This window comes from Heptranchias perlo, chromosome 26 (genome assembly GCF_035084215.1).
Source record: "Heptranchias perlo isolate sHepPer1 chromosome 26, sHepPer1.hap1, whole genome shotgun sequence".
Taxonomy (NCBI): Eukaryota; Metazoa; Chordata; class Chondrichthyes; order Hexanchiformes; family Hexanchidae; genus Heptranchias; species Heptranchias perlo.
The window spans coordinates 19,114,583-19,142,393 of NC_090350.1; the positions used below are offsets into that span (position 1 = coordinate 19,114,583).

General features: G+C 44.9%; 1 protein-coding gene across 2 annotated transcripts in view; it reads left to right on the forward strand.

Moving 5' to 3' along the window:
- Positions 1-27,811, forward strand: part of LOC137342530 (transmembrane protein 35B-like) — a 51,404-nt gene that overhangs the window by 13,222 nt on the left and 10,371 nt on the right. For both annotated transcript variants that reach the window (XM_068006466.1, XM_068006467.1), the window contains exon 2: positions 258-438. In XM_068006466.1, coding sequence (XP_067862567.1) covers positions 258-438 — 181 coding nt within the window. The remainder of the gene's footprint in view (positions 1-257; positions 439-27,811) is intronic.

Sequence of the window (27,811 nt, forward strand, 5' to 3'; positions counted from 1 at the left end):
GTGTAATAGTTATGGAATAAGTAACTAGTTGAGGCCACTTAAGAAAATGATATAAATGGGTTAAAAAGACAATTGGATGTGTTTCTGGAGAGAGAAGATATTGAGGGATATATTGAAAAGGTGGACTGGTGGGCTTGATCTAAGAAAAGAGATAAGCTTGTTAGCTTAATGGCCTCTTCCTATATTTCTAAGGTTCTTTGTCTCTTGCTTTGCAATGTTGTTGATTTTCTTTCCCTTTATCTGTGTTTCTTCAACAGAAAGATGAGTTTGTGAAGTTTGCTGCAGTGTTCCCATTAAACGACCTGGGTATCAAGATAGAGCCCATGCATTACCTAATAGCTGTGGGCTGGATCGAATTGGTTGGAGGTTTGCTACTGGCGATTGGGCCTAGAATCCTGCAGGAAATCTGTAATATTATCCTTGCAATCATTATGATGGGTAAGAAATGATGTAAAGTCCAGTAAAATACATAACCAGACCCACCTGTGAATACAATGGGGTCTGCTGTGAGCACACTGATCAATTAATGGATCTCTGACATCCCTCCATTTTACTGACATAAGAGAAAACTTTCAAGTCCTGGAGGCACTTCAGAGAAGAGCACCCAGAATCAGAGGGTAGAATGGAGAAATGGGGCTCCTTATCCTCAAACAAAGGTGAATGAGGGGGAATCTTGTTTATAGATATTAAACGGTATAGAAAAAGTAAACTTGGAACATTACTTCAAGGTAAAGCTGAAGTAGGACCAGGTTCAAAGTGATGATCAGCAAATTTAGGAGCGATGTCAGGAAGAATTTCTTCACGAGGGGTATTTGACAGTTGGAATAGATCCACAAAGAGCAGTGGAGGAGAAAACCTTGAGCGTTATTCAAGAGCCGATTGGATGGTGTAATGGTGGGACTGTAGGTTTTTCCTTTAGGATGGATGAGTTAAGACAGGCCGACTGTCCTTTCCCATCTTGTGAAGGCCACTTTGGGTGCCCATTGCCAGAGAAAAGTACATACAAGTATAGCACAGCCAGTTGCAAAGTAAATCTCTTTACCCTGCCACGGAAGGAGTGCTCCCCACACTTTCTCCTTACTGTATCAATGTGATGTTTCCTCTTTCTCTAAGTGAGTTGTGCCGGGCAGTTTTGTGCTATGGACAAATGGATCTAAGCTGAACCTCGTGTCCTACAAGATGCTCACAACTAACAAAGGGAGGAGTCTTTCTTCCCATTAGTCTGGGATGGATTTGAACCCAGACTCCAGAGATGGAAGAACAGTATACTAGTGAGCTGGCCTCTTGTATCACGTCGTAAACTTTTTAATATCTGTTGGTGACTTTAACAGTCTTGAATTTATATGCTTCTTTTCATGTTAAATGCCCAGGTTTCCATTTGTCCAGTTTTGAACTGATCGAGCAAACAATTTGTTTCAAATTGCCGCCCATGACGTCCAGCATCTTGTTCTGTCCAATCGCAACGCACATTTCTCGACCAATGAAATACACACGTCATTCTTCCACCTCCTGATGGCCCTATCTTGTGCCCTATCTCACCCACCTCCTCTCCTGTTGAAACCTTCATCCACGGCACAAGGATTGATTTCTCTAATACTCTACTCACCAACTTCCACGTTCCATTCCTTACAAACTCTGTTTAATCCAGAGCTCTACAGCCCAAGTCGTCTAATTTTCCACTCAGAAGGAGGTCTATTATGTAGCCCAATTGGAATACTGTTTTCATGCAGCAGCTGCCCAATTAGAAGGAGGGCTACAGCACATTTGAGATTCCTTTATTGGTTTGCCTTCAGAATGTGAACTATTCAGTCTGGAGTCTGGGACTAAAACCTGATAAATCCCCTGGACCCGAGGGCCTACATTCAAGGGTTCTAAAAGAGGTGGCTGCAGAGATAGTGGATGCGTTGGTTATGATCTTCCAAAATTCCCTAGATTCTAGAACGTTCCCCGTGGATTGGAAGGTAGTAAATGTAGTTCCGCTATTCAAGAAAGGAGGGAGAGAGAAAACAGGGAACTACAGAGCAGTTAGCCTGACATCAGTCATCAGGAAAATGCTGGAATCATTATTAAGGAAGTGGTAACAGGGAACTTAGAACATCATAATATGATTAGGCAGAGTCAACATGGTTTTATAAAAGGGAAATTGTGTTTGATAAATTTATTAGAGGTTTTTTTGAGGATGGAACTAACAGGATAGATAAAGGGGAACTAGTGAATGTAGTATATTGGGATTTTCAAAAGACATTCGATAAGGTGCTACATAGGAACATAGGAACAGGAGTAGGCCATTCAGCCCCTCGTGCCTGCTCCGCCATTTGATAAGATCATGGCTGATCTGTGATCTAACTCCATATACCCGCCTTTGGCCCATATCCCTTAATACCTTTGATTGCCAAAAAGCTAGCTATCTCAGATTTAAATTTAGCAGTTGAGCTAGAATCAATTGCCGTTTGCGGAAGAGAGTTCCGAAAGGTCGACCACCCTTTGTGTGTAGAAATGTTTTCTAATCTCGCTCCTGAAAGGTCTGGCTCTAATTTTTAGACTGTGCCCCCTACTCCTAGAATCCCCAACCAGCGGAAATAGTTTCTCTCTATCCACCCTATCCATTCCCCTTAATATCTTATAAACTTCGATCAGATCACCCCTGAACCTTCTAAACTCCAGAGAATACAATCCCAATTTGTGTAATCTCTCCTTGTAACTTAACCCTTGAAGTCCGGATATCATTCTAGTAAACCTACACTGCACTCCCTCCAAGGCCAATATGTCCTTCCGAAGGTGCGGTGCCCAGAACTGCTCACAGTACTCCAGGTGCGGTCTAACCAGGGTTTTGTATAGCTGCAGCATAACTTCTGCCCCCTTGTACTCTGGTCCTCTAGATATAAAGGCCAGCATTCCATTAGCCTTATTGATTATTTTCTGCACCTGTTCATGACACTTCAATGATTTATGTACCTGAACCCCTAGGTCCCTTTGGACATCCACTGTTTTTAACTTTTTACCATTTAGAAAGTGCCCTGTTCTATCCTCTTTTGATCCAAAGTGGATGACCTCACATTTGTCTACATTGAATTCCATTTGCCCCAGTTTTGCCCATTCACCTAATCTATCAATATCGCTTTGTAATTTTATGTTTTCATCTGCACTGCTTACAGTGCCACCAATCTTTGTGTCATCGGCAAACTTAGATATGAGACTTTCTATGCCTTCATCTAAGTTGTTAATAAATATTATGAATAATTGAGGCCCCAAGACAGATCCCTGCGGGACTCCACTAGTCACATCCTGCCAATGTGAGTACCTACCCATTATCCCTACTCTCTGTCGCCTTTCGCTCAGCCAACTTCCTAACCAAGTCCGTACTTTTCCCTCGATTCCATGGACTTCTATCTTAGCTAACAGTCTCTTATGTGGGACCTTATCAAATGCCTTCTGGAAGTCCATATAAATAACATCCATTGACATTCCCCTGTCCACTACTTTAGTCACCTCTTCAAAAAATTCAATCAGGTTTGTCAGGCACGATCTACCTTTCACAAATCCATGCTGGCTCTCTCTGATGAACTGAAAATTCTCGAGGTGTTCAGTCACCCTATCCTTAATTATAGACTCCAGCATTTTCCCCACAACAGATGTTAGGCTAACTGGTCTATAATTCCCTGGTTTCCCTCTCTCTCCTTTCTTAAAAGGCGGAGTGACATGTGCAATTTTCCAATTTAGAGGGACAGTTCCTGAATCTAGAGAACTTTGCAGATGCCCTAACTATAATCTTTCAATGTGCTCACCTACTTCCTTTAAAACCCTGGGATGGAAACCATTTGGTCCTGGGGATTTGTCACTCTTTAGTCCTATTATTTTCTTCATTACTGTTGCTTTACTTATATTAATTTTATCGAGTCCCTGTCCCCGATTCAATATTAGTTTTCTTGGGATTTCCGGCATGCTATCCTCTTTTTCTACTGTAAATACTGACGTAAAGTAATCGTTCAACATGTCCGCCATTTCCCCATTGTCAATGACAATATCCCCACTTTCAGTTTTTAAGGGGCCAACACTGCTCCTGACCACCCTCTTTTTCCTAATGTAACTATAAAAGTTCTTCGTATTGGTTTTGATATCCCTTGCAAGTTTCTTTTCATACTCTTTTTGTAGCTCTTACTATCTGTTTTGTGACCCTTTGTTAATCTTTTTATCTTTCCCATTCGCCAGGATCTGTGCCATTTTTTGCCCTTTTGTATGCCCTTTCCTTATGTCTTATACTGTCCCTTACTTCTTTAGTTGTCCATGGCTTTTTTTTTGGCAAGTAGAGTTCTTGCCTCTCAGGGGTATAAACCGATTCTGTATCACGTTAAATGTTTCTTTAAACATTTCCCACTGATCATCAGTCGTTTTACCCATTGACCGATTTGCCCAGTTTACTGTGGACAGTCTCTGTCTCATCCCATTGAGGTCGGCCTTACCCAAGTCTAGAATCTTAGCAGCTGACTCACTTTTTTCCCTTTCAAACACTACATTGAACTCAATCATGTTATGATTGCTATTGGATAGATGTTCGCATACATTTAAGCCGTTAACTAAATCTGGTTCATTACTCATTACTAAATCTAGTATGGCTTGCCCCCTTGTTGCCTCTAGGACATACTGCTGTAGAAAACTATCCCGGACACACTCAAGAAATTCACTACCTTTCTGACAGTTGCTAGTCTGCTTTTCCCAATCTATGTGAAGGTTAAAGTCCCCCATTAAGACCACTATGCCTTTCTTACACGCTTGTCTAATCTCTGCATTTATACAATCTAGCACTTCAGAGCTGTTGCCGGGGGTCCTATACACAACTCCCACTATAGTCTTAGATCCTTTCCTATTTCTCAATTCAACCCATAAGGTCTCTGTTGGCTGCTTACCTCTCATTATATTCTCCTTTATCATTGAAGTGATTTCATCTCTAATCATTAAGGCTACTCCTCCCCCTCTTCCATTTTCCCTGTCTCTCCTGTAGACCTTATAACCCGGTATATTCAGTTCCCAATCCTGCCCATCCTGCAGCCATGTCTCAGTAATAGCTATCATGTCATACCCTCCAATTTGAATTTGAACCTGTGGTTCATTTAATTTATTCCTTATACTCCGTGCATTTGTATATAGAACTCTTAGTTGGGCCACACACCCTAGCCTGACCTTCAGCTTTGATGCTTGGTTAATTGCCTTATGCCTTCTAGTTTTCACTTTATCTGTATTGTCTAAAGTACATTTTCTTTCTGCTGCTCTACGCTTTTCCCTTTCACTTGTTCTTGAACAACTGTTTGTACTATTTGTATTGTAAATTTCCCCTGGGTCTTCCCCTGTCTTGCTGCTCTCAACTTTATTCCCTTCTGACTCCCCGCTCAGGTTCCCATCCCCCTGCCACTCTAGTTTAAACCTTCCCCAACAGCACTAGCAAACATCCCCACGAGGACATTGGTCCCAGTCCTGCTCGGGTGTAACCCGTCCCGCTTGTACAGGTCCCACCTTCCCCAGAACTGGTCCCAATGTCCCAGGAATCTAAAACCCTCCCTTCTACACCATCCCTGCAGCCACGCATTCATCCTGTCTATTCTCCTGTTCCTATACTCACTAGCACGTGGCACTGGTTGTAATCCTGAGATCACTACCTTTGAAGTCCTGCTTTTTAATTTGCTTTTAAAAAGGTTGTTACACAAGATAAGGGCTCATAGGGTTGGGGGTAACATATTAGCATGGATAGAGGATTGGTTAATGGACAGAAAACAGAGTAGGGATAAACGGGTCATTTTCAGTTTGGCAGGCTGTAACTAGTAGGGTACCGCAAGGATCGATGCCTGGGCCTCAGCTATTTACAATCTATATTAATGACTTGGATGAAGGGACCGAGTGCAACGTATCCAAGTTTGCTGACGATACAAAGCTAAGTGGGAAAGTAAGCTGTGAGGAGGACGCAAAGGACCCGATATTAGGAGGGAGGGGGGTTGCCAGCGGGGGGTCGACTGGGCGCGTGGGTAACCCGCCCAGTAAAATCAGTGGGTTCCCCACGCAACCGCGAGTAAATTGAAACCACTTACCTTGGCTTCCGGGTTTCGCGCTGGAATGCTGCGCAGCCGGTGGACTGCACACCCGCATCATGGGCTGTCAGTTGGAGGAACCTTTAAAGGGGCAGTCCTCCATTGACTGATGCTGCAGAAAGGAGCCAAAATTACAGCATGGAGCAGCACAGGGGGAAGGCTGCTCCCAGGTATAATGATGCCTCACTCCAGGTCCTACTGGATGGGGTGAGGGGGAGGACAGAGATCTTCTCCCCGGCGGACGGGAGGAAGTGGCCTGCCTCTGCCACCACGAAGGCCTGGCTCGAGGTGGCAGAGGAGGTCACCAGCACCACCAACATATCATGCACCTGCATACAGTGCAGGAAGCGCTTCAATGACCTAAGTAGGTCAGCCGAAGTGAGTACACTTACTCATTCCCCTACACTCCGTCTGCCACATCACCGCCCCCACCCCACATCTCCTTCTGCACTGCCAACGCTACTCTATCACATCACTCCTCACACCCACTCAAAGCTCATCCTCATCTTACCTGCACTTACTCACCTCGCCAGTACTCATCCCACCACTACCACTCAACCCAATCCTTATACAACCTCATGGCTCTGTCTCATACTCACCCTCTCATGCATCTCTTTCACGGTCAGCCTCACCCAACCTGCCACTACCTGTGCTGCAGCCACAGGGCATGCATCACGTATGTGCAGTAGGAAGCGTAAGGCAAACGTGTCGTGAGCATGAAGGGGATGCACAAGGGTGATTGAGGGTTTGTCATGGTTTTTACTTATATTTGATTTCTGATCAACTCACATTACATATTATATTGTCACCACTACTGCCACATCTTAGCCATTCTTGACTGGCTTGTGCAATAATGCCCTTTCATGAGGTTCTCCATGAACACCCTTGATGCCACCCATTGGGTCACCCTACAGTGGGTGTATGTGTAGTTGCACGACTACTTTGTGCAGGTGCCTGTTGTGCAGCACTGTGTTGTGTAGCTCCACGTGGCGGAGGTGGATGGCATTCCTGGCGAGGCTGGTGATGTTGCTCGTCCTCCAATGGAGTGATAAATGCAGCAATGGAACCCCCCCCCCCACCAATCCTGACGGTGTGAGAGTGAGGGGGTCCACAAAGTAGGTAAATGTGTTTGGGCAGCAGAGTTTAGGGTATGATTTAATATTTTGGAGTGTGGAGGCAACGGTGCGGCAGGCCAAACTTTGTCTGTGGTGACAGAGTGCCCTGCTGCAATGAATGAGGGTTTACCCCGCACCTGTTAAACGGACCTTTGCAGCTGCCACTGGCTGCTGGAGGCAACATGTCTGTTTAAACAGGGAGTGTTTCCCCCAGTATGGGAAACACGCTCTGGGTAGTCCAAAATCCGAATCTTCCTAAAATCTCCAACTAATGAGGTCTGTGAACGACCTCAAGGACCCAGATAATGATCTTAAGTGGGATCCCGCCGGCTTTGATTGCCGGTGGGAGTCCTGCATGTGGGGGCTGCGCGCGCACCGATTCGTGTCATTGGGGAACCTGGAAGTGGGCGGGTTGGAGCCGGGCTCTGGACCCGCTCCGGGAATCCCCAATTTTAGGATCCCCTCCGCCACGAGCGCACCCGCTCGGCCATCCGAAAATTGACCCCAAAGAGTCTACAAAAGGATATAGACAAGTTAAGTGAATGGGCAAGAAGGTGGCAGATGGAGTGTAATGTGGGGAAATGTGAGGTTATTCACTTTGGTAGGAAGAATAGAAAAACAGAATATTTTTAAATGGTGAGAAAGTATTAAATATTGGTGTCCAGAAAGATTTGGGTGTCCTGGTACAAGAAACACAAAAAGTTAGAATGCAGGTACAACAAGCAATTAGGAAGGCAAATGGCATGTTGGCCTTTATTGCAAGGGGGTTGGAGTACAAGAGTAAGGATGTCTCACTGCAATTGTACAGGGCTTTGGTGAGACCTCACCTGGAATTCAGCATACAATTTAGGTCTCCTTATCTAAGGAAGGATATACTTGCCTTAGAGGTGGTGCAACAAAGGTTCACTAGATTAATTCCTGGAATAAGAGGGTTGTCCTATGAGGAAAGGTTGAGTAGAATGGGCCTATACTCTCTGGAGTTTAGAAGAAGGAGAGGTGATCTCATTAAAACATATAAGATTCTGATGGGGTTTGACAGGGTAGAGGCTGAGAGATTGTTTCCCCTGGCTGAAGAGTCTAGAAGTAGAGAGCATAGTCGCAGGATAAGGGATCGGCCATTTAAGACTGAGATGAGGAGGAATTTCTTCACTCAGAGGGTTGTGAGTCTTTGGAATTCTCTACCCCAGTTGTTGAGAATATTCAAGGCTGAGATAGGTAGATTTTTGGACTCTGGGGGAATCAAGGGATATGGGGATCGGGCAGGAAAGTGGAGTTGAGGTTGAAGATCAGCCATGATCTGATTGAATGGCAGAGCAGGCTCGAGGGGCCATATGCTCCCAGTTCTTATGTTCTTATGGAGACTGAACAGAATGTTCTGTACAATTGGACTGACAGGTCGCTGAAGAAGCATCCCGATGGCAGCCCCAGGCTTCCTGCTATTACATCCCATCTGCCTCCCAACTTCAATCCCAACCCACTGCGTTCTCCCACTTGACTCCTGACTTCAATCCCAGATTGCACTGCTGTGTAGAGAGAGGAGGGGGATCAACCAGAGTTCCCACTATTGAACATTATCCAGTGATCCTTGCTGGAAAGTGCATCAGTATTTAAAAATCACACTGGTCACAGTAGGTTATAAAAATCATAGCATGCCACACTGTGACAAACCGGTAACTTTAATCCTCCCTGACTAATTTGCATACAGTCTGTGTGAGGCAGTAGGAAAATGCAGGATAACAATTCTGTTCACTTATCATCTTTACACTTAATCAAGTAGTTGGTTAATTGTATGAAAATCAAAAGCAAAATACTGCGGATGCTGGGAATCTGAAGTAAAAACAGAAAATGCTGGAAAAGCTCAGCAAGTGAGGCAGCATCTGTGGAGAAATTGTATGAAGTATTCTGGTTCATGTGCTGTGTAATTAAAAGATGCTCTGTGCATTGAGTATTGGATGGTCAGGGATGAACAATATACAGAATAATGCATAAATTGCACTAAAGCACAAGGCCAGACTCATAGGCTGTAATTTTTCCTTCTCTTCTAAAGGTGCCAACTTGTGCTGGAGTACAGTTCCATGGGAGGTGATAGCCCTACAGTACTTCACGCCAGTTGCCATTCTTCATGTATCCTCACTGACCCACTTTGATTTCCTGTCTTCCAATGGATTAAATCTAAAATCCTGGTCCCTGTCTTTAAATCCTTCCACTGCCTTGCCCCACCCTATCTCTGCAATCTCTTCCAACCCTATATACCTATGGAATGCTCCGATCCTGAGTCTGTCCTTTTTGTTTATTCCCCCCCTTCTCTTGTCCCACCATTGGTAACAGAACCAGTTGGGACCTACTCTCTGGAATTCCCTCCCTAATCTCTCTGCCTCTCACCTCCCTTTCCGCCTTTTAAAGACCTCAAAACCCGTGTCTTCAACATAGTTTTCGGTCAACCCTCCTAACCTCTCTCGCCCTGGCTCGCTGAATGTTTTCTTTGCCTGTATCTGTGAAGCACCTTGGGACGTTCTTTACATTAAAGGCGCGATATAAATGCAAGTTGCATGAGCACTTAGGATGACAGTTGACTGGCCGTTCTGTCATTGAGGGTATCACAGCTAAGCCTGATCCTATCCTCATCTGACATCCAAACGTGCGCACTTACCAGCACGATCACTGAATCACGATCAGGAGTGGAGCATGGTTGCTTTTCCCCCAACCCCCTTTCCCTAGCCTGGGGCACTGGGACCAATTGTGGAAACCTTACTGCCACTCTGGTTTAGATCAGGTAACTTTGCACAGACTGAGGATCAGAACGGGGACCTTCCTGGTCTCCATGCCTCAATACTACACTAGGTGGTGCATGTGCCCATGAGCCACCAAAGAAGCTCAATGCTTATCATTGATTCCAAGTAATTGAGGGGAGAACCACAGGTAAAACTAAGTAAAAACAGAAAATGCTGGAGAAGCTCAGCAAATCAGGCAGCATCTGTGGTGAAAGAAACAGAGTTAACGTTTCAGGTCAAAGACCTTTCGTCAGAACTGGAAGATGTTAAAGATTAAACAGTTTTTAAGCAAGTACAGAGCCAGTGAAAGGTGGGTGGGGGGTGCGGGAGGGGAGGAAAGAACAAAAGGGAAGGTCTGTGATGGGGTGGAGGGCATGAGTGATTAAATGACAAAAGGGATGATGGTGCAAGGCAAGGAGGGTGATAATGGGACAAGTAAAGAAACAAAAGATTGGTCTGGAGGAGCTGTAAATGGCAACAGCAGAATCATTACCAGCACCTGCTGTCCGAAAAAAGAAATGGGAGCAGTGGTTATAATCTGAAGTTATTGAAATCAATGTTGAGTCTGAAAGGTTGTAAAGCGCCTAAACGAAAGATAAGGTGCTGTTCATCGAGCATGCATTGAGCCTCATTGAACAGTGTAAGAGGCCGTGGACAGAGTGGGAGTGGGACAGAGAATTAAAATGGCAAGCAACCGGCAGGTCAGGGTCATGCTTGCAGACTGAACGGAGGTGTTCAGCAAAGCAATCACCCAATCTGCATTTGGTCTCCCCAGTGTAGAGGAGACTGCATCATGAGCAGCGAATACAGTATATTAAATTGAAAGAAGTACAAGTAAATCGCTGTTTCACTTGGAAGAAGTGTTTGGGGCTCTGTACGGTGGGAAGGGAGGAGGTGAAGGGGCAAGTATTGCATCTCCTGTGCTCGCACGGGAAGGTGCCGTGGGAAGGAGAGCGGGTGTTGGGGGTGATGGAAGAGTGGACTAGGGTCTCGCGGAGGGAGTGGTCCCTTCGGAATGCTGAAAGGGGAAGGGAGGGGAAGATGTGATTGGTGGTGGCATCGCGCTGGAGATGGCAGAAACGACAGAGGATGATACGTTGAATGTGGAGGCTGGTGGAAGGTGAGGACAAGGGGGACCCTATCATGGTTCTGGGAGGAAGAGGAAGGGGTGAGGGCAGAAGTGCGGTATATGGGACAGACACGGTCGAGAGTCTTGTCAACTCCAGTGGAGTGGAGTGGAGGGGAATCCTCATTTGAGGAAAAAGGAAGACATATCGGAAGCACTGGTGTGGAAGGTGACATCGTCAGAACAGATGCGATGGAGACGGAGAAGCTGGGAGAAGGGAACAGGTGAAACTAAATACTTTATATTCATATGAAAGCAAAATACTGCGGATGCTGGAAATCTGAAATAAAAACAGAAAATGCTGGAAACACTCGGTTGGTGAGGCTGCATCTGTGGAGAGAGAAACCGAGTTAATATTTCAGATCGATGACCTGTCATCGGAGCTGGAAGATGTTAATATGAACGGCTTTTAAGAAAGTGCAGGGCCAGAGATACGGGGTTGGTGGGGGAGGGGGTGACGGGGAGGAATGAACAAAAAACTGTGATAGGGTGGAAGGCAGGAGTGATTAAATGACAGAAGTGATGATGGTGCGAGGCAAAATGAAGTGATATTGGGACAAGTAAAGAAACAAAACATGGGTTCGGAGGAGGTGTAAATGGTCACAGCAGAATAGCAGAGGACGAAGGAAGCATGGAAAATCTGGCAAAGATGGGAAAGTTCCCGTGGCCCGGGAAATTGGTGGAAGAAAGGCAGGTAGATCCCAGGGGTGTGGACCATCCCGCCAGCCATGTACCGATAGGAGATCGCCCACCCCAAGCACCAGCCCACACCACCTCCACTCCCAGTGGCTCTGGTGCAGCCATCCTCCATTACCAACACCTGCTGTCCGAGAGAAAATGGTGGTTAAGGTCGAAAGTTGTTATGTTCATCCTATCAACCCAAGATTAAATTACAGCTTTAAAGCACTTGGAAAAGGAAATAAATCCACGTCAGTTCTGTTTCTGCCGACTCTTAACTGTGGCTTGTCCCCAGGTTGTGTCCATGGACTTCACTGTGAGAAACATATACTTGAAGCTGCGGCTCTCTGGTGTTTCAGAATTCACCACTAGATGGCCCCAAAAGCAAAAGTAAAGCACGACTGAAATGAAAAGTCTCCCTCGCTCAGCGCTGCGGAGAAATTCCAGTTTGAAGTCTGAAAAATGATTACACGTAAATACTAACCAAGAGGAAAATAAGTACAAAGCTTCCCTTCTCTTTTGTTATCAAATAGCTTTGAGTTTCGTTGTGCAGAAATGTGAGGCTGCACAGTATAGAGGATTCTGAATGCCTCCCACTTACATAACAAATCATCAATATATACAACCGATGACTGGGCAGTAACTCATCAGCTTGGGGTTTAGATAATGCCATAAATTGCCCAAGGAGTGGTGTGACACCATAGAGTGATAGGATGGAGGTTCGATTGCAGCCTCCTGCCTAGTTCTCATCTACCCTGCTTTGAAGCAATATGGAGACCAGGGGGTGTATTTTGGCCTTTTGGGCTACAGTCTGGTGGAGCGCGCTGGTCGGCCCACCCATATTCTGTGGGAGAAGCCCCCGCGATTTTGAGGCCAAACAGCCGTCCCGATGCAACTCGCTGGATTGAGGCCTCCAGATTGGGCTGCCAGCAAAGTAAGTTGAGGGGGGTGCGGGGGGCATTGTGATCGCGCAGAGTGAGAATCCCGGAGCGGCGGCAGACCAGATTATTTTTGTGGGCCCGGAGGAGCACGGCGCAGGCTCTGACCGGCTCCAACCGAAAATGGTAATTGGAGTCCTACTTGTGTCATAGGACCTCGATTTCCATATTAAAAGGGGCCTATGGCCTGATTCAGGCGGGCGCTTTGGACACCTGGTGGTAGGCCCCTTTCAAAATGGAGCCGGCAGTGAGGCTACTGACCCCATTTTGAGACCGTTACCGCCCCATTTATGCCAGGCGAAGGCAGTGAAAATCAACCCCCAGAGGTGTTTTCCCTACATTGCCAAGGGAGAATTGGAGGCTCGTAGGACTCCACCTGATCTGCCCAGACATTGGAAGTGCTGCTTTAAGATCCCAGTGGTATCCTGTACCAGAATTTGGGTGAGTAAATAAGCCTCTTTTTGTTTTTGCTCTGCCTTGGTTTTGGGATTCCTGATGGACAGGAAAGGGTTACTCAGGTTCCCCAGCAGACACCTGTCTTAAAATAACTGTGGCACTATGGACTCTCTTATGTTTAAAGTTTTGTGGCTGCAGGAGTATCTTGCAGCCACCTGCCTGGGTCTGTTATGATGGTCTGAGACTATCTGACCTAAATCAAATGAAGTCCTTTGTGATTCATATGTGCCACTGTGTTATTGTTTGGTGCCCTTATGACTACATGAATGCCATCAAGAAGGCTCTGCCCTTTGGGGAACCAAGCCACATGGTAGAAGTGCTAGGCCCTTCCTAGTTGTTCTTTCCATCATGGAAGTGACAAAACTGTTGAAAGAAAGACTTTCATTTATATAACGCCTTTCATAACCTTAGGACGTCCCAAAGCGCTTTACAACCAATGAAGTACTTTTGAAGTGTAGTCACTGTTGTAATGTAGGAAATGCAGCAGCCAATTTTGTGCAGAGCAAAGTCCCACAAACAGCAATGTGATAATGACCTGATAGTCTGTTTTCGTGATTGGTTGAGGGATAAGTATTGCCCAGGATACCAGGGAGAACTCCCCTGCTGTTTGAAATAGTGCCGTGGGGTCTTTTACATCCACCTGAGAGGGCAGACGGGGCCTTGGTTTAACATTTCATCCAAAGGATGGCACCTCCGACAGTGCAGCATTCCCTCAGTACTGCACTGATTGTCCCTAGCAAACGTGGCTTTAGTGAACTACTTGAAACAATGGAATACGGATGTCTGATCTGGCAAATGTCGTCAGCGGTGGCTTGAAATGTGGCAGTAATATAAAAGTTCAATGCGATCCTGACTTTGACCACAGTGGGCAGGGCTATCCCTGTGTTAGATGTAATCTGCAGGTCAGGCTCGAGTAGATGGCATAACTCAGTGACTGGCTCGCTATTGATGGCGAGGGCAGGGCTCTTTTGACTTTCCCGAGTAGTTGTGCCTGGGACATGTCACATAAACGATGGGCATCAGTCACCTGAGGTGCAATCGTATCTGCCTTTTCTCCCTCTTCAGGAATGACTCTTCCTCCTCTAAATCCAGGACAATCAATGGCAGGCTCAATAAAATGACCACGTCATGTACTGTAGTTGCAGCTGAGGGTGGCAACTGATGGCAGCAAGAAATTTGCACCAAAAGATTGCTTAAAATGCATAAAACCAGCATAAAGCAACAGGCAACAAAAATACACTCTGTCTGGTACACAAAGTTCAGTTAATCAAGTCAAAAATAGCAGTAAAAATGCAACACTCACAAGTGCCAAGCTAGCTTTAGGTGCTACAGTTCTGCGTCGAACTGTTAGCAGGCCTCCCAGAGACGCTCAGCAAATAATGAGCTGCACTGCAACGTAGCATGGGGAATTTATTGTATGGCCTATTATAATACATTTGCATAATGTTACAAGTTCTAATGAGGTCAGCACGTACATGTAGTGCTGCTTCCAAAACTGGAAAAAACATTTCCTTCCACAGAATCGGTGAGTTCAGTGCCAGGAGCACCAGGTCCTACCTTCCTGGGTCTTCGGGACTCGTGCCCTCTGGCCTGAAGCCAATCCCTGAGTGTGATAATGGGAAATAAGACCTATCAAGTATTAGGAAGCAATACAATTTGTGTGCATATTATATAGATATATATTTTAGTGGATCTGCTGTACAGTAAAGTCGGTTGATGTTTTATAAAGGGAACATTATACCATGTATTGCAGAATGTAATTTTCTGCTAGGATGAAACTGTGTCCCTTTATGGTTACAATGTCTAATTTATAGGCAAACATTGGGTGAGTTAATTGTTGATGGGCTGAGTGACATGAAAACTCATGGAATACTAGTGTGGTGATGGTGTAGGACTTCCAGTGTTACTGACAATGGATTATAAAAAATTACATTAGATTTCACTGTTAGAACATGGCATACAGACCAGTTTTGACAGTGCTTGCTACTATTTCTCCTCCAAACCACCTCCCTCGAAGATACTGAGATCAGCTGACTGAGCTGAGATCAAGTTTCAAACCTGGGATCTTCCTGGCCTTAATACTGTACCATACGATGCATTGACTTCTGATGCATTGAGGGAAGGCTTCTACTTTTGTTAAATGATTTTCTCTTTCTTTACTGTTTCTCCACTCAGCGGAGGAGAAACACAATCTCCTGTTGTTGCCCTGGGATCAGGAACTCGGCATATTAGAAATTGTAGGTTGGAACTGGTGTCCTACTCTCCATCACTCTGTGTATGTATACTTAACCTGCTGTGGTCAGTAATAGTACTTAGTCGCCTGCTGGCTATATGATTCCTATTTTAAGACACATGAGGGGTAATTGCCAGATCATAGAATCATAGAAAGGTTACAGCATGGAAGGAAGACATTCGGCCCATCGAGTCCACGCTGGTTTTATGCAAGAGCAATCCAGCTAGTCCCTTTCCCCGTAGCCCTGCAAGTTTTTTCCTTTCGAGTACTTATCCAGTTCCCTTTTGAAGGCCATGATTGAATCTGCCTCCACCACCCCCTCGGGCAGTGCATTCCAGATCCTAACCACTTGCTGTGTAAAAAAGTTTTTCCTCATGTCACCTTTGGTTCTTTTGCCAATCACCTTAAGTCTATGCCCTCTGGTCATTGACTCTTCCACCACTGGGAACAGTTTCTCTCTATCTACTCTATCTAGACCCTTCATGATTTTGAATACCTCTATCAAATCTCCTCACAACCGTCTCTGTTCCAAGGAGAACAACACCAGCTTCTCCAGTCTATCCACATAACTGAAGTCCCTCATCCCTGGAATCATTCTAGTAAATCTCTTCTGCACCCTTTCTAAGGCCTTCACATCTTTCCTGAAGTGCGGTGCCCAGAACTGGACACAATACTCCAGTTGTGGCCGAACCAGTGTTATATAAAGGTTCATCATGACGTCCATACTTTTGTACTCTGTGCCTCTATTGATGATCTGCTTCACCAGGTTACCACTTGGGCAGTGAAGTTCAAAATTGCCCCTAGTAGGTGAGGTATGCTCAGCAAGTACATTAAGATTTACAGAAGTATTGCTAATTACAGCATCCACTGGGACCTACTGGTGAGTCTTGAAAAGTATTCATTCAGCTTCAGTGTACTGGACAGATTCACTGACATTAACTACCTCCTTGAAACAGGCGTGATATTGAATTGCAGGAAAAATTTCTGTTCAAGAAGTATTTAGTTTTCTCTCTCCCTGGCCATTGTCTGAGGCTGACCCAGACCGTTCGCAACCTTGGAGTCCTATTTGATCCTGAGATGAGCTTCCGACCTCACATCTGCTCCATCACCAAGACCGCCTACTTCCATCTCCGTGACCGCCTGTCTCCGCCCCTGCCTCAGCTCATCTGCTACGGAAACCCTCATCCATGGCTTTGATACCTCTAGATTTGACTATTCCAATGCTCTCCTGGCTGGCCTCCCATCCTCCACCCTCCATAAACTTGACCTCATCCAAAACTCTGTTGCCTGTATCCTAACTCGCACTAAGTCCCCTTCACCCATCACCACTGTGCTCGCTGACCTACATTGGCTCCCCGTCTGGGAACGCCTCGATTTTAAAATTCCCATCCTTATTTTCAAATCCCACATGGCCTCGCCCCTCACTATCTTTGTAACCTCCTCCAGCCCTACAACCCTTAGAGATCTCTACGCTCCTCCAATTCTGGCCGAATCCCTGATTTTAATTACTCCACCATTGGCGGCTGTGCCTTCAGCTGCCTGGGCCCTAAGCTCTGGAATTCCCTCCCTAAACCTTTCCACCTCTCTACCTCTCTCTCCTCCTTTAAGATGCTGCTTAAAACCCACCTCTTTGACCAAGCTTTTGGTCACCTGCCCTAATATTTCCTTTTGTGGTTTGGTGTCAGATTTTGTTTGATAACGCTCCTGTGAAGCACCTTGGGACGTTTTACTACGTTAAAGGAGAGTTCTTGTCGTTATTAGCTTTGATGGATTGGTTATCGAGGAGTCATTTTTCACTTGGCCTGGAATGCATAATGCTTTTGAGTGTGAGCTTCTAAATTCTGGACACTCCTGAATCTGAGAAACCTTTTCAATCTGCAGCTGATATGGAGCCACATACCAGTCACTTTTACTGGCTGGCCTAGTTTGTTTTGATACAATAGCCCTTGTCTAAGGGAGGGGGGACAAGTCATTCAATTCAGATACAAACATCTTGTGGGTTTTGTTTGAATAGACCTTTGACAGCACTTTTTGAGTTTGAAATACTAATTTAAATTTTCTTTGTTCCTATCATTTTTTTTGATAAAGCATTTCTTAGCCTGTCTTGTTCAACTTGTTTAAAACCATCAAAGAAAGAGATAGATAGGCCAGAAGGAAAATCTGTGGACAGTCAGTAATAAACCACCACATAAAGGTTGATATTCAGGAACTTTGTGTCTGGTCCATTTTACACTACAATTTAGTGAGATGAGACTATTATTTTTGTATGTTAAGGGGAAGGATAGTTAAGTTTTTAAATACTGTAAATCTAATGTGTTATTGTTTCTGTTCTCTTATTCGTTTAGTGTTTGATGAATCTGTTTAGCAGCTTATAACCTAACCCATGGTCTACTGGAATGTTTATTCTACTGTCTTCTGAGGTCGAGAAGGATCATGTGAGGACAAGTGATATAACCAGGAAGCTGAAATACAGTAACAGGTTTTCTGTTTGATTTCGGCTAAAAAAAGTGGGAAATGTTCCTTTTTGCAATACAGGCTTCCTTCGTGTAGAGTTTTACAAAAAATGTCCCCTCCACCACCCCCCAAGAAGTAAATGTTGGCTGTCTGGAACGGACTGTGGACTATTCGTGTAAGCATTTGACACGATGATGTGTGTGTTGGTTTTCAGTTGGACCACAGGATAACAGTTAGCCCAGTTCATTCTGTGCTGTGTTTCCTGTGAGAAACGATTGTCTGAGCAGCTAGTGATGATGCTGCAATTGTATACCACACACTGTTTAATACTGAAATTGCAGATAGACACCCCACGTACACTAGCTGTATTGCATTAAACCTGCAGTGCCCCACAGTTGACTTGTAGCAACATTAGTTTTAAAAAAAATCTTGTGTACATCTTGAAGTTTCAGGACCCAACCCACTCGACCATAGGGTTGCCAACTCTGGTTGGACATATTCCTGGAGGTTACTGCCCAATCCCACACTTCTGCCATTGGTCGCCTGACATGTCCGTCTTCATGATGCACCACCTTCCTACGCCAATTGGAAAGTGAATAGACTCTTCATTCCACAATTGGATGATTCTTGACTGTCAGTCAAACAGCCTTTTTTGCCATGCCCAATATTTTTATAACTAATAAACAAAAGTGTTTACAGAAAATTAAAAAGAAATGATTGCCCCTATGATTTTTCTCGTGGGTTTGTTCGCAGCAGTGTCCTGGAGATTAGTCTTTAATTCCTGGAGATTCCAGGGAAATCCTGGAGGGTTGGCAATCCTACTTGACCAGGTCTGCTGTGTGCTATGAAAATAGCCTATCTGTCAGAGAGGAGATAGATTTCAGTACACGGTTGCTATACCTCTGCCTTGCTGTCCCTTCGCCCTTCCCACCACCCTCAAAAAAAGCCTTTAGTGATTAGCGATGGTGCTGTACTGATCTCTTTGGTATTAAAACTTCAATCTAATCCCTACCTTTTGATCTGAAAAAGAAGCATTTTCTCCACTTCTCCCAGGAGGGTGCTGACTCGGACTGATGTTCGATTCCACGCAGCCCTCTGATACTTTGCCTTTCATTTGTAAGGCTGGGGGATATCAATCAGGAACAGGAGCCCTGGCAACAATGAGGCCACTTGTAGAGCTCTGACTGAGATTAGCTAACTCAACACAGCCAGGGTTTGAACCGGGGGACATTCCTACGCTAAGGCTTTGCATTAGCCAACAGCCATTAAGGGAGCTCAGTTGCAAAGCATTAATTTCATGTTAACAGGTGGTGCTCAAAAGAAACATTCTAGCAGGTCAGCCTCTTTGGCTTCTGTCTGTCAGAAAAATCCATTTGTGGAGTCACTGTTGATTTGACACAGTCAAACCCGCCCTGTGTATCTTTTGGGTAGCAGAATTTTCCATCTCTGCCTACGTGGCTGCAGGTGACCCATTTAAATTTTAAGCTGCCATAATATAAACCTCTTTCATACAATATCCCCAAAATCTCTGTCAATTTTCAGTGTTGGTTAATAAAGTAAAACTTAAAAAAAAGTACCAATCAGTGGGAAAATAAAACTCTGCGTTTCCTCTTATGTTTTTGATTTTGATACAGAAATGTTGCTGCTGTGCTCTGGGTCAAATCAGGTAAAAAGTTGATGTGCACCTCAATTTTCTTTTATTTCAAAACCTTAATTAATCTCATTATTCTAAAAGGATATATTGAGATTCATGGCCGTGTTTAATGGGGTTCATGGCCGTGTTTAATGGGGTTCATGGCCATGTTTAATGGGGTACATGGCCGTGTTTATTGAGGTTCATGGCCGTGTTTAATGGGGTTCATGGCCGTGTTTAATGGGGTTCATGGCCGTGTTTATTGAGGTTCATGGCCGTGTTTAATGGGGTTCATGGCCGTGTTTAATGGGGTTCATGGCCGTGTTTATTGAGGTTCATGGCCGTGTTTAATGGGGTTCATGGCCGTGTTTAATGGGGTTCATGGCCGTGTTTATTGAGGTTCATGGCCGTGTTTAATGGGGTTCACGGCCGTGTTTATTGAGGTTCATGGCCATGTTTAATGGGGTTCATGGCCGTGTTTAATGGGGTTCATGGCCGTGTTTAATGGGGTTCATGGCCGTGTTTAATGGGGTTCACGGCCGTGTTTATTGAGGTTCATGGCCATGTTTAATGGGGTTCATGGCCGTGTTTAATGGGGTTCACGGCCGTGTTTAATGAGGTTCACGGCCGTGTTTAATGGGGTTCACGGCCGTGTTTAATGAGGTTCACGGCCGTGTTTAATGGGGTTCACGGCCGTGTTTAATGGGGTTCACGGCCGTGTTTAATGGGGTTCACGGCCGTGTTTAATGGGGTTCACGGCCGTGTTTAATGAGGTTCACGGCCGTGTTTATTGAGGTTCACGGCCGTGTTTAATGGGGTTCACGGCCGTGTTTAATGGGGTTCACGGCCGTGTTTAATGAGGTTCACGGCCGTGTTTAATGGGGTTCATGGCCGTGTTTAATGGGGTTCACGGCCGTGTTTAATGGGGTTCACGGCCGTGTTTAATGGGGTTCACGGCCGTGTTTAATGAGGTTCACGGCCGTGTTTAATGGGGTTCACGGCCGTGTTTAATGGGGTTCACGGCCGTGTTTAATGAGGTTCACGGCCGTGTTTATTGAGGTTCGTGGCCGTGTTTAATGGGGTTCATGGCCGTGTTTAATGGGGTTCATGGCCGTGTTTAATGGGGTTCACGGCCGTGTTTAATGGGGTTCACGGCCGTGTTTAATGGGGTTCACGGCCGTGTTTATTGAGGTTCACGGCCGTGTTTAATGGGGTTCACGGCCGTGTTTATTGAGGTTCATGGCCGTGTTTAATGAGGTTCACGGCCGTGTTTATTGAGGTTCACGGCCGTGTTTAATGGGGTTCACGGCCGTGTTTATTGAGGTTCATGGCCGTGTTTAATGGGGTTCACGGCCGTGTTTATTGAGGTTCATGGCCGTGTTTAATGGGGTTCACGGCCGTGTTTAATGGGGTTCACGGCCGTGTTTATTGAGGTTCACGGCCGTGTTTAATGAGGTTCACGGCCGTGTTTATTGAGGTTCACGGCCGTGTTTATTGAGGTTCATGGCCGTGTTTAATGGGGTTCACGGCCGTGTTTATTGAGGTTCACGGCCGTGTTTAATGGGGTTCACGGCCGTGTTTATTGAGGTTCATGGCCGTGTTTAATGGGGTTCACGGCCGTGTTTATTGAGGTTCACGGCCGTGTTTATTGAGGTTCACGGCCGTGTTTATTGAGGTTCACGGCTGTATTCAATGGGGTTCACGGCCGTGTTTAATGGGGTTCGTGGCCGTGTTTATTGAGGTTCGTGGCCGTGTTTAATGGGGTTCATGGCCGTGTTTAATGGGGTTCACGGCCGTGTTTAATGGGGTTCACGGCCGTGTTTATTGAGGTTCACGGCCGTGTTTATTGAGGTTCATTCCACTGTCTGAAAGGCAGGACTGAATATTTGTTTGCAAATCCCTGTTTTCCAGATACTGCACTGATAACAGATTTGAGATGGAGGCCTCTGGTTATTAGTCTCCCTTGTATTTTGGATTTATGTATGGAATTTCTACTACAACCCATGTCACTTCTGAGGATGATTAATATCAGTCACAGCAAACACTGGACTCCCCTAGTTGATTGCTTGTTGTGCTATATTATGCGGAGTGGCCTCGGCTCCTGCTTCCCAGTGACTCGGTGCCTCTATGGTAGCAAAATCCTCCTCTCCCTGGGACCTGACCACTGCTTCCGGTGCCATGTGGGCTGAGCTCACTGCTGCTGCCAATGCTATTGTTGCTTCAGTCTGGTTTTGCTCTTCAGCCTTTGCTTAACTTAGTAACCACCTAAGCTTCCTCTCCCGCAACCATATTTACCACATTGTGCTCAACAATGAGATCGTTCCCTGGCAGAACCTTGAACAGTATGAGTGTAGACACCTATACCGCCATGCCATCCACAAGTGATAGTGTTATCACACCTTAGCCACATCTATATCAGATGAAACTGAAAAACTAGGAATGCGGGTCGGTCTTTCTTTAGGTACTGCTTGCTCCGTGCCAGGTGTGGTTGGACCAACATCAGGGTGTGTCCTGCACCATGTGTGGCCCAACAAAGGCCTATGTTCACTAAGAGTAGTTGTAGGAATGGTGCCATATTCTTTGCAGCTGAGGTCAAGCTGGCTCAAGTCTCACGACTGCACTTGTGGGTAACACTTTGTCCCTGGCTGGCGGTGTAAATGTTGCCAACCAGACTAGAGGAATTGAGTGGCTGATGGTACCTGCAAACACTGGCATTGCCCCATCTACTCTGGTCTAAGCCCAGAAATCCAATGGACCAAACCAATTCCCACTGACTCCCAGTTACAGAATTTTAATGGACCAACCCCAACTTGAAATTAATTTACAGGATTTTCTTTGAAAGTGGGAGCATAATGCGGAATGCATTAAATTTTCATGAGCCTCACTATAGGTGTTTAGAAGTATAATATTCTAGTTTTGTCCTTCCTAAGATGTGTTGTGGCTGAAGACGGAGTAGTGAGGTGTGTACGAGTGGTTACAGGTCTGATACTGGGGGTGTTAGTGGGAGGAATTGGAGGCAATGAATTAAGAAGCCTATCAAAACAATATTGAAGCTCGCTGACTTAAGTATAATTTCTCTTACAGAGTTTCAATACATTAAATAAACCTAGTGACAATACCGGAAAAAATACATGAGGCTAGATGTACAATCAAATGACGTAAATTGAGCAATCTTTCATCCACCATAGATTTTAGGTGGGAAATGATTTAATATTCGTTTACAGTCACACGCTCAAGCTTATGAGGTGATGGGTAATTTCAACATGATGCTTATCACTGCTTTTTTTGAATAAAATTTATGATTGTGGTTTTACTTCATGTATATAGGAAGTTGCTGTTTACATCACCAATTCCAAGCACTCTCATAACAAGCTAGTTTTATAGGCTTGGTGTATGAAAAGTCCCAGGTCATTTTTAAATTGTTAGAACCTGTGTGCTGAATGTGGTTTTCGTCATTGAAAAGAACTGCAAACTTTTAATTAGTTCTCACCACTAAACTAAAAACCCAGCTTAGATGGAAAGTACATGAGGAATATAACTTTTAACACGTACCTATCTCGCCTAACCACAATTGCAGAAGAGATCAGATTATTCTGGAAAAATCCTGTCTGCGCACAGTAAAGAATGAACAAAATTAGAACAAGGGGAAAACCTGCATCTAAAGGCTGAGGTGCTGTTCCACCCCTTTAATGCCTTGCCCAAGACACCTGAACTCACATGATGAGCGTTTGGTTAAACGGAGCCTGATCCTGATCTCCCCGGCAACAACTTGTACACTTCGCAATCAGGAGTGGGAATAATAGCTCTTCCCCACCCCCCCCACCCCCCCAACCTTCCCAGTTTAGATACACTGAATATAGAATATGGTGTCCTCACCCCGACCCCTGGCAGAGCCCAGCCAACTATTGTCATTCCATTTTGTGCATCTTAAACACGGGCATTTAGTTCCGTACTTTCATTCTGAGGCTCTACTGTGGAGGCACTTGGTCCGGAACTCTCCAGTTGTCCCGCCATACATCAGCCTGGAAAGGGATCCGGTGTAGTTCCGGCAGTTGGCCGCTGAGTGAATGGAGCATGCCGGCCTTCACAAGGGCACGTGTGGGTCCACCAGAGAGGTCAAAGCCCTGCAAGCAGCCTGGAACCCTGAAGAATGTAACATTTAAAAAATTGTTCCTCAGATTGGCCCCTTGATAGGGATGCTGATGGGACCATAGGTGAGGGGCCTGGGCACCCCCCCCCCAACCCGGCCCGGATCCCCAGAGTGTCCTGCAGGCAGGTTTTGGAGATGTGCCCAAAGTGCTACTTGTGCTTGAGTGACCCATGCAAATGAAGTGCCCTCCTCCCATATTACCTTGCAATCTCCGGGCTGGAGGACACTGTCAGGTGCAATCCTGAGGAATTTCAGAGCCATTCTGTTTTATACCTTATCTTTATTGCTAAAGATAAGGTATAAAACAGAATGTCTCTGAAATTCCTCAGGATTCCTCTGCCTAAACTGCTTATTACTCCAGGATCATCCTGGGAAGCAAAGATAACCCCTGGCTCCTTTCCTCCACCACTCACCATCTCCTTAAAACGTTGTGCCCTGCCCCTTCCACCCTCACTTCCAACAACAAGTACAAGGAGCTCATGGACTTCTTTGTCACCAATATTGAGACCATCCATTCACCTGCCTCTGCAGCATCACCCCTTCCTCTTACTTACCAAGCTAAACCTCTCCCAAGGTTTCCCCTGCCCTGCCCTGAACCTGTTTTCTCATTTCTCTCCTATGTCCACTTATGCCCTTTCTGAGTTCATCTTGTCCATGAGACGCACTCCTACTCTTGACCCCATTTCCAATAAACTGCTGACCACCCAACTTTCCTTCCTGGCCCCCATGCTAGCTGACAACCTTGGCTCCTGGTTCCCCAATGCCTCCAGTTTAAAATTCTCATTCCAATCCCTTCATGCCCTCACTCTTCACTATCTCTGAAACTTTCTCCAGCCCTACAACCTTCCGAGAACTCTGCATTTCTCCAACTCTGGCCTCTTGAGCATCTGGAAATCCCTTTCCCCCCACCATTGGCAGCTGTGCCTTTGGCGTCTAGGCCGTAAGCTCTGGAATTCCCTCTCTACACCTCTCCGTCTCTCAAACTCCCTCTTCTCTTTTCTGACCTTCCTTAAAACCAATTGATCAAGCTTTCAGTCACCACAAAGCCGGTTTCCTGATGATGATCAATTCTTTTACCTTCGACCATGTTTTGAAGTTGTATTGAAACACGAAACGGGTCCATACACTTAAATATATTATTATGTGATACAAAAAAAAGATATACGCACGGAGGCAGAGGGCATGGCTGAGGTACTAAATGAGTACTTTGCATCTGTCTTTAACAAGGAAAAAGATGTTGCCAAAGTCACAGTAAAAGAGGTGGTTATGAGATACTGGATGGGCTAAAAATTGATAGAGGAGGTACTGGAAAGGCTGGCTTTATTTAAAGTAGATAAGTCACCCGGTCTGGATGGGATGCATCCTAAGTTGCTAAGGGAAATAAGGGTGGAAATTGCAGAGGTGCTGGCCATAATCTTCCAATCCTCCTTAGATATGGGGGTGGTGCCAGAAGAGTGGAGAATTGCAAATGTTACACCCTTGTTCAAAAAAGGGTGTAAGGATAAACCTGGCAACTACAGGCCAATCAGCTTAACCTCGGTGGTGGGGAAGCTTTTAGAAACGATAATCCGGGACAAAATTAATAGTCACTTGGACAAGTGTGGATTAATAAAGGAAAGTTAGCACGGATTTATTAAAGGCAAATCATGTTTAACTAACTTGATTGAGTTTTTTGATGAGGTAACAGAGAGGGTTGATGAGGGCAATGTGGTTGATGTGTATATGGACTTTCAAAAGGCATTTGATAAAGTGCTACATAATAAGCTTGTCAGCAAAATTGAAGCCCACTGAATAAAAGGGGCAGTGGCAGCTTGGATACGAAGTTGGCTAAGTGACAGGAAACAGAGTAGGGGTGAACGATTGTTTTTTGAACTGGAGGAAGTGGTGTTCCCCAGGGGTCGATACTAGGACCACTGCTTTTTTTGATATATAGTAATGACTTGGACTTGGGTGTACAGGGCACCATTTCAAAATTTGCAGATGAAACAAAACTGGTAGTGTAGCAAACTGGTAGTGTAGTGAGGAGGATAGTAATAGTCTTCAAAAGGACATAGACAGGTTGGTGGAATGGGCGGATACATGGCAGATGACATTTAACACTGAGAAGTGCGAAGTGATACATTTTGGTGGGAAGAATGAGGAGAGGCAAAATAAACTAAATGGTACAATTGTAAAGGGGGTGCAGGAACAGAGAGACCTGGGGGTATATGTGTACCTGTTGTTGAAGGTGGCAGGGCAGGTTGAGAAAGTGGTTAAAAAAGTTTACGGGATCCTGGGCTTTATAAATAGAGGCCTAGAGTACAAAAGCAAGGAAGTTATGATGAACCTTTATAAACCACTGGTTCAGCCACAGCTGGAGTATTGTTTCCAATTCTGGGGACCGCACTTTAGGAAGGATGTGAAGGCCTTAGAGAGGGTGCACAAAAGATTTACTAGAATGGTTCCAGGGATGAGGGACTTCAGTTATGTGGATAGACTGGAGAAGCTGGAGTTGTTTTCCTTAGAGCAGAGAAGGTTAAGAGGAGATTGGATAGACGTGTTCAAAATTGTGAAGGGTTTAGATAAAGTAAAGAGAAACTGTTCCCATTGGCGGTAGGGTCGATAACCAGAGGACACAGATTTAAGGTGATTGGCAGAAGAACCAAAGGCGACATGAGAAAAGACATTTTTATGCAGCGAGTAGTTATGATCTGGAATGCGCTGCCTGCAAGGGTGGTGGAGCAGATTCAATCATGGCTTTCAAAAAGGAATTGGTTAAATACTTGAAGGGAAACAATTTGCAGGGCTACGGGGAAAGAGCGGGGGAATGGGACTAACTGGATTGCTCTTACAAAGAGCCGGCATGGGCTCGATGGGCCGAAAGGCCTCCTGTGCTGTAACCATTCTATGATTCTATTCTATGATCTTATGAAACTGTTCCATCTACATGCAAGGACTCGATTAAATCGGAAGTTTCTCAGTTTTTAATCAGTAATAATGTTAAAGTACCCTGCACTCCACAGCTAGAACCAGAAACTTTTTGTCATTTATAGAAAGAAAGCAGGAACTTGCATTTTTATAGCACCTTTCATGACCTTAGGACATACCTAAGTGCTTCACAACCAATAAGTTATGTTTAAAGTGTGGTTACTGTTGTTTTGTAGGCAAAGTCAGCAGCCAACTTGTGTCCAGCAAGGTCTCACAAACAGCAATAAGATGAATGACCAGTTTAATCTGTTTGGTGGTGTTGGTTGAGGTTAAGTAGCTCAATAACTGCTTATAAAGTTTTGAAGGGCCATTATTACAGTCATTGCATGATTGGCTGATTTTGTATTGTTGTTGCAATTCTGAGTAACAAAATCATATTGCAGAAAATTGCTTTTTTATGAATCCTGTGCACCAGTTATTTTGTTAGCAGGTTATAAATAACTATTTAATAAATAGGTTGTTTACTCCTTTATTGAACAAAGAGGAAGATCTAACTCAAAATATTCTACTCCTAAAATTGCCTATTAATATCCAGTGGAACAGATCAAAAGAGAGATGGGATGTTGTTGGTATGATTTGGGGAGTTGAGATAGCATTTCAAACTTGTAACAGCTTTTAACAAGAGATTTCAGAATCCAAAATAAATCCCATGTTAGCTTAAAATTTACTTTAACTTTTAAAGCTGCAGAAACTAGTCTCCTGAGGTCCCTATCACTATCACAAACGCTCATAGATACCAGTTCATCCTACAAGTGTCCCAGTGTCCTGAAATGGTTACTGGACTCATTACTCTCTCTCTTTTCTCTGTCTCATTTCTTTAATCACCCTCTCATATCACCTAATCATTGCTTTTTGATTTTTCTAATCTTCTCTTTGGTTCTTTCCTCAATTAAAAAGCCTCTTTCACCATTCTCATAAATCTAGCTGCTTATGTGGATTCACAGGATAAGAACATAAGGGTTGTGAAATATTTTGTGTGCAGGATGTTACCTGATTCTTGGAGGGAAACTCCAGACTCTAAGCAGATTCTATTTAACACACAGAACAGTGGTCCAATATCTGGTTCCAAGCATTGATTATTTTTGTTATCATTTCATCTGCACAGGAAAAACAAGTGTCAGAATGACTCCATTACTGAGGAGAGAACGTTGGGTGCTGTGATGTTAATCTGTTGCTGCTGTTTGGGATACTTAGTGTCTGTGTGCTTTTAAAG